Genomic DNA, 6,000 nt, shown 5'->3' with positions numbered 1-6,000 from the left:
TAATGATTTGACTTCACTGAACAACTAAGAAGTAAAGAAGTAAAACACGTCCTCTTTTTGTGTATTAGTTTGTGTGAGTACATAAATATGGATGCTGTTTCCAAACACTCCCCTCCTGGTTTGGTGGTCAGTTTTTTTGTTGTTGTTGTTGTTGTTGTTGTTGTTGTTGTTTGGTGTCATTGAGTTCTGTTTTTTTCCTGTCCCGTCCCAAAAATGTCGTTTTTCGGTCTTGACCTGTGAATGCAGCGTCTTTCCAGAAGGCTGCCTCCTCTCCTCACCTCCTCACCTTCTCATTTCCTTGTTTCCTTGTTTCCTCACCTCCTCACCTTTTCTCATTTCCTTGTTTCCTTGTTTCCTCACCTCCTCACCTTTTCTCATTTCCTTGTTTCCTTGTTTCCTCACTTTTTTCTTGTTGTTTTGTTCCTTTGTGTCCTTGTGTCCTTGTTTCCTTGTTTCCTCTCCTCTTCACCATTACTTGTTTCCTTGTTTCCTCTCCTCCTCACCATTTCTTGTTCCTTTGTGTCCCTGTGTTCTTGTGTCCTTGTTTCCTCACCTTTTCTCATTTCCTTGCTTCCTTGTTTCCTCACCTCATCACCTTTTCTCATTTCCTTGTTTCCTCGTTTCCTCACCTCCTCACCTTTTTTTGTTGTTTTGTTCCTTTGTGTCCTTGTGTCCTTGTTTCCTCTCCTCCTCACCTTTCCTTGTGTCCTTGTTTCCTCTCCTCCTCACCTTTTCTCATTTCCTTGTTTCCTCACCTCCTCACCTTTTCTCATTTCCTTGTTTCCTTGTTTCCTCACCTCCTCACCTTTTTTTGTTGTTTTGTTCCTTTGTGTCCTTGTGTCCTTGTTTCCTCTCCTCCTCACCTTTCCTTGTGTCCTTGTTTCCTCTCCTCCTCACCTTTTCTCATTTCCTTGTTTCCTCACCTCCTCACCTTTTTTGTTGTTTTGTCCTTGTTTCCTTGTTTCCTCTCCTCCTCACCTTTTCTCATTTCCTTGTTTCCTCACCTCCTCACCTTTTTTGTTGTTTTGTCCTTGTTTCCTTGTTTCCTCTCCTCCTCACCTTTTCTTGTGTCCTTGTTTCCTCTCCTCCTCACCATTTCTTGTTCCTTTGTGTCCTTGTGTCCTTGTTTACTCTCCTCCTCACCTATCCTTGTGTCCTTGTTTCCTCTCCTCCTCTCCTCGTGCTGCAGGTTTTCTTTCTGCCAGTTTCCCTTCATCTTGTCCACGGTGGTGAAGAAGGCGATCATTCAGAGAGACTCCGAGCAGCAGATGATCAGTGAGGCCAGAGTGAGGGAGCACACACACACACACACACACACACACATACACACAAACACACACACACACACACACACACACACACACACACACACACACACAGACTTCATGCATACAGTATACAGTAAACATATATCATGCATACACCCACATGCTTTTTATGCTGATGTATATATACTGTGCATGTGTGTGTGTGTGTGCATGTGCTTGTGTGTGTGTGTGTGTGTGTCTGTGTGTGTGTGTGTGTGTGCAGCAAAGCCTGGTCAGTAAGGTTTCTCGCAGGCAGAGAGTGGACATGAACCTGCTGTTCCTCAACATTAAAGTACGACGAGCACAGCTGCTGAGCGACTCACTGGATGAGGTCAGAGCACACACACACACACACACACACACACACACACACACACACACACACACACACACACACTGAAGTCATAGACCATGTTTACATGCACACCATATTCCTGTATTATTCAGATTATCCACAATATTCCAGTTGTGCACGAGTCATGTAAACACACCGAACCAGATTAAGGTCATATTCTGGTTGGAGAATATTCCCAGTCAGAGTCCTGGCATGTGCCTGTTCCAACCAGAATATTGTGCCGTGTAAACGCCTTAATCTGAAAACGCCCCGAACCGGAATACTCAGTCACGTCTGCGCATGCTCGATTCGCAAGGAACCCTGGGGCGTCTTTGTTGCTATGGTTACTGCAAGCGGGGAGAACGACATGGCGACCAGCAGCGAGAGCCAGGAGCCTGCAGGCTGCCTTCAGCTGATCAGAGACTGAAAATATCATGGAGGATATCAGCTGCTTCTTCTTCTTCTGCTATATTTCTGGCAGACCAGACGCCTATACGCGTGCTGAGTGTCGCATTACATGAGAGCGTGGAATACGCCAAAACACAGGAACATGCCAAGTTACATGGAAACAGAATATTCCAGTTGCTGCAGCGCATATAAACACCTTATTCAGAAAATTAACTTAACCAGAATATTGACCTGAATCAGAATATGGTGTGCAGGTAAACAGAGTCACTGATATGAGTTTTGCCCCAAATTTTCCTCACCTCAGTTTTGAGTTTTTTTAAGTGAATTAAATGAGTTAAAGTGAACTGGACTGAATCTTCTTTTCCTTCTTCCTCCTCTTCCTCCTCTTCCTCCTCTTCCTCCTCTTCTTCCTCCTCCTCCTCCTCCTCCTCTTCCTCCTCCTCTTCTTCCTCCTCCTCCTCCTCCAGTTGACGAGGAAGAGGTGCGACCTGAAGAAGAAGCTGCGGGTGACGTTTGTGGGCGAGGCCGGCCTCGACATGGGAGGCCTGACCAAGGAGTGGTTCCTGCTGCTGGTGCGACAGATCTTCCACACCGACTACGGTAACACACACACACACACACACACACACACACACACAGACTTGCTTGAGGTTCTGTTCATTTCCATGTCATGTCACTTACAGAGGAGCCAACAGGGAGTGATGATCAGTCATCCGTTCACTTTCTGCAGTTCTGCAGAATTAAATTTTTTTGTTTGTTTTGTTTTTTTTGTTGATTTTTGCGATTCTGATTTAAGACTCTCTGAACATGAACATGCACACTGTTGCCAAAAAACGATGAAGGGCAAAGAAAAACTGCCCAAACCAAATCAAACACTAAATAACTCAGTTTTCTTCTTAGTTTTTATGATTTTGTTCTTAAATGTTCTCTGGTTCAGCATCACCGTAATGCTCTCCATGAGCTTTGCAGAGAAATGTTGAATTCAGGAAACAGACATGAAGACTTAAGTCGCCCCGATCCTGGACTCTGATTGGCCGACGGCGGCAGCAGCCCCTCTCATTCAGACAAAGTAAATCTGCTGAGCGGACGCTTTCCAGCTTCAAACTTGACCCGATTGGACGGATTTCAGTCGGAGGAGCCAATCAGGACCGAGTCCAGCTGTGCTGCTTTTCCTGGAGTCGGAGAGCGTCTGGGAGAAGCTGGAAGCCGGCGAGCAAAACCAAATCTGTGTGAAAAACATCTTTTATCGTGGCGTTGAAAGAGGAACATTCGGGTTCCTGTGATGCGGCGCTGCAGCGGAGCGGAGCGGCACGGCGTCTGACGCAAAGACGAGGAATATTTTACTGAAAATATAGAAAAGAGGAAAGGATTTTACAGGACATGAATGGAAAATAAATTTTATGAGTGAAGTCAGACGGCTCAGAGGAGCGTCAGCTGTTGGTTTTGGAAACTCTTCCTCTCTAAATATCTCTCCTCCTCTCACCGACTCTTCTCCTCCGTCTCTTTTTCATCCTCTCCTCCTTTTTCCTCCCCGTCGTGTCAGCCTCCGCTCCAGATGCTGTTACGTCTCTGTCGATCAAATGACCTGCTGGAAAATGAACAATAACCTGAAAATGAATTTGACTTAATGTTTGGCTGCGTTGAAGGAGATAAACGGACTTCCTGGATTTAAAATGAGAAAACACCGACCAGAAAACTGAAATTGTCTTTCAAGAATCAATTATTACTGATTATTACACAGCTTTTTTTTTAATACTTAGTTGTGATTGGCTGCTGAAGACACCCTGAGCTCTGTTTTTTCTGAATAATCTGATCAGTCTCATGCATCACAGGCAGAGCAAAATTACAGATACATTGTGTTCGAAAGTTTTTAAAAAATTATGATACTGTTTTTCTCAAGTTTGCAGAAAAAAAATGTTTTTTTTCTGAAGACCCTGCAATGACCTGCCACTTAATAAACACAAAGAAGGAAAAAATAACAGGAAAAGAAAAGAAGTGTCTGTCTTTTTCTTTGTCACACGTTTGGTAACCGAGTTTTACTGTTCATTTATTCAGAGAGAAACAAATATTACATAAGAAAGCCCGTGCTGAAATGATTATTTTCTGACAAATGATAGTTAGGTTATGAGTTTTGCATCGTGCTGCTTTAACAGAAAAACACTTTTCAAACGCCGAGGCTGCTGGGGAGAGTTTGCATTTCCAAAAGTATTTCTGAAAACATTTCTGCGTCGATAAGAGCCTCAACTGTGACTTGAAAAGCTGATTTATTTTTTTTTTTTAGTTGTATATCGATGATGTTTTACCCAAGTTAGTACTAACCTGTTCTCAGTACATTGTGATCTGTGTGGCGATATTTAGATGGAAGGCGAGCTGATGTCTGTGTGTCTGTCTCTCTCTCTCTCTCTCTCTCTGCACACTTTCCATCTTTTCCATCTTTTCCATCTTTTCCATCGTTTCCGCGGTCGTCTGTGTTTTCGCTGCCAGGGGAAATCGGCCCAGAGCAACACGTTCAATGAAAGCTGTGTTCCCCTCATTAAAAGCGGAGGGGAAACCCCCGACTGCACACACACACACACACACACACACACACACAGCTTCACACAGGCAGGTGCACACACACACACACACACACACACACACACACAGAGCCTCGGCGGTGTCAGTTTCCCGTGTTGGGAGATGTGAACAGTGTTGATGTCTGTTTCCAGGCAGAACAGACTGCTGCTGTTTGCCGGCTGCTGCCAGGCTCAGCGGCAGCAACCAGAGCACCAGTAATACTGATGATGATGATGATGATGATGATGATGATGACCTCATCAGATTTGCAACGGGATTTAGGAACAAGGAGATCCTGCTGATTGTTTTCCTCTGAATCGGCTCGAGTCACGGCGGCGTCTCTTCAGAGTCCACATGCTGAGGAGGAGATTGGGATTTTAATTTTTTTTTTTTTTTTCTCTGAAATTTACGACTTTAATCTCAGAATTTCAGAGTTTTTTTTCTGGCAAATGTGTGACTTTATCATCTCAGAATTTTTGTTTTTTTTTCCTCAGAAGTTTGTGAGTTTTTTCTTGCAAATTTACTGCTTTTTTTTTTTTTTTTTATAAATGTATTATTTTATTTAATTAATTAATTTAATTTTTTTTAGGAATCAGTTCATTTTGGGAGGTGTGGATTCTATTCTCCCTTTTCTTTCCTTCCTCCACTCATCCATCCATCCCTCCTTCACTCTGCATGGCTTGATGGAGCGATTGATCATTCAGTCACTGATTCATTACTCGGTCTGATTGGCTGCTGATTATTGATGTAATGTGTGTGTGTGTGTGTGTGTGTGTGTGTTTCCAGGCATGTTCACCTACCTGAAGGACTCGCGCTGCCATTGGTTCAGCAGTTGGAAGTGTGACAACTATTCTGAGTTCCAGTTGGTCGGGACTGTATCCTTTTTATTTATCTACTTATTTATTCTTTCATTTATGGATTTATTTCTGTGCAGGTGTGTGTGTGTGTGTGTGTGTGTGTGTGTATTCGGTTCACTTGGTGTGTTCTTGGTTGTTTACTGGGTTTACTGGGAAGCTCAACGCTCTGTTGTCATGGTAATGGAGTGCCGCCTTGGTCCTGCTGGATGCTGCCACCTGGTGGTCACAGGCCTGTGTTTCACCACGTCAATCTTTCCGCCCTTGCTCGTGGATTTGCTGCGGTCACGGTCGCGACGCGTCACCGAGGCGCGGCGGAGGATTTGGCGTTCCAGTTTCCTGTCCCGAGTGTAAACCCCGTTAAAAAGACGACGTTTTTATCGGTGATTTCAGGCTCTTCTGCCCTCTGATAACGCAGGGGGTCGTGGGCCGGGACTCAGTGCTGAGTTAATGTTTCTGGAGAGCTTTTAAAAAATGATAGGATTCCTGTATGAACAGAAAAACACACACACACACACACACACACACACACACACACACA

At 44.2% G+C, this 6,000-nt stretch overlaps 1 protein-coding gene across 1 annotated transcript in view; it reads left to right on the top strand.

The window, feature by feature from the left end:
* The window catches only part of hectd2 (HECT domain containing 2), a 71,283-nt gene that overhangs the window by 27,010 nt on the left and 38,273 nt on the right, over positions 1 to 6,000 (top strand). Inside the window, exons 11-14 of the mRNA XM_030071416.1 lie at positions 1,190 to 1,286; positions 1,531 to 1,638; positions 2,517 to 2,649; positions 5,392 to 5,480. Of these exons, the coding sequence (XP_029927276.1) occupies positions 1,190 to 1,286; positions 1,531 to 1,638; positions 2,517 to 2,649; positions 5,392 to 5,480 (427 nt within the window). The remainder of the gene's footprint in view (positions 1 to 1,189; positions 1,287 to 1,530; positions 1,639 to 2,516; positions 2,650 to 5,391; positions 5,481 to 6,000) is intronic.

The sequence above is a fragment of the Myripristis murdjan genome, chromosome 15 (genome assembly GCF_902150065.1).
Source record: "Myripristis murdjan chromosome 15, fMyrMur1.1, whole genome shotgun sequence".
NCBI lineage: Eukaryota > Metazoa > Chordata > Actinopteri > Holocentriformes > Holocentridae > Myripristis > Myripristis murdjan.
This window is presented reverse-complemented; position numbering and strand designations above follow the sequence as displayed.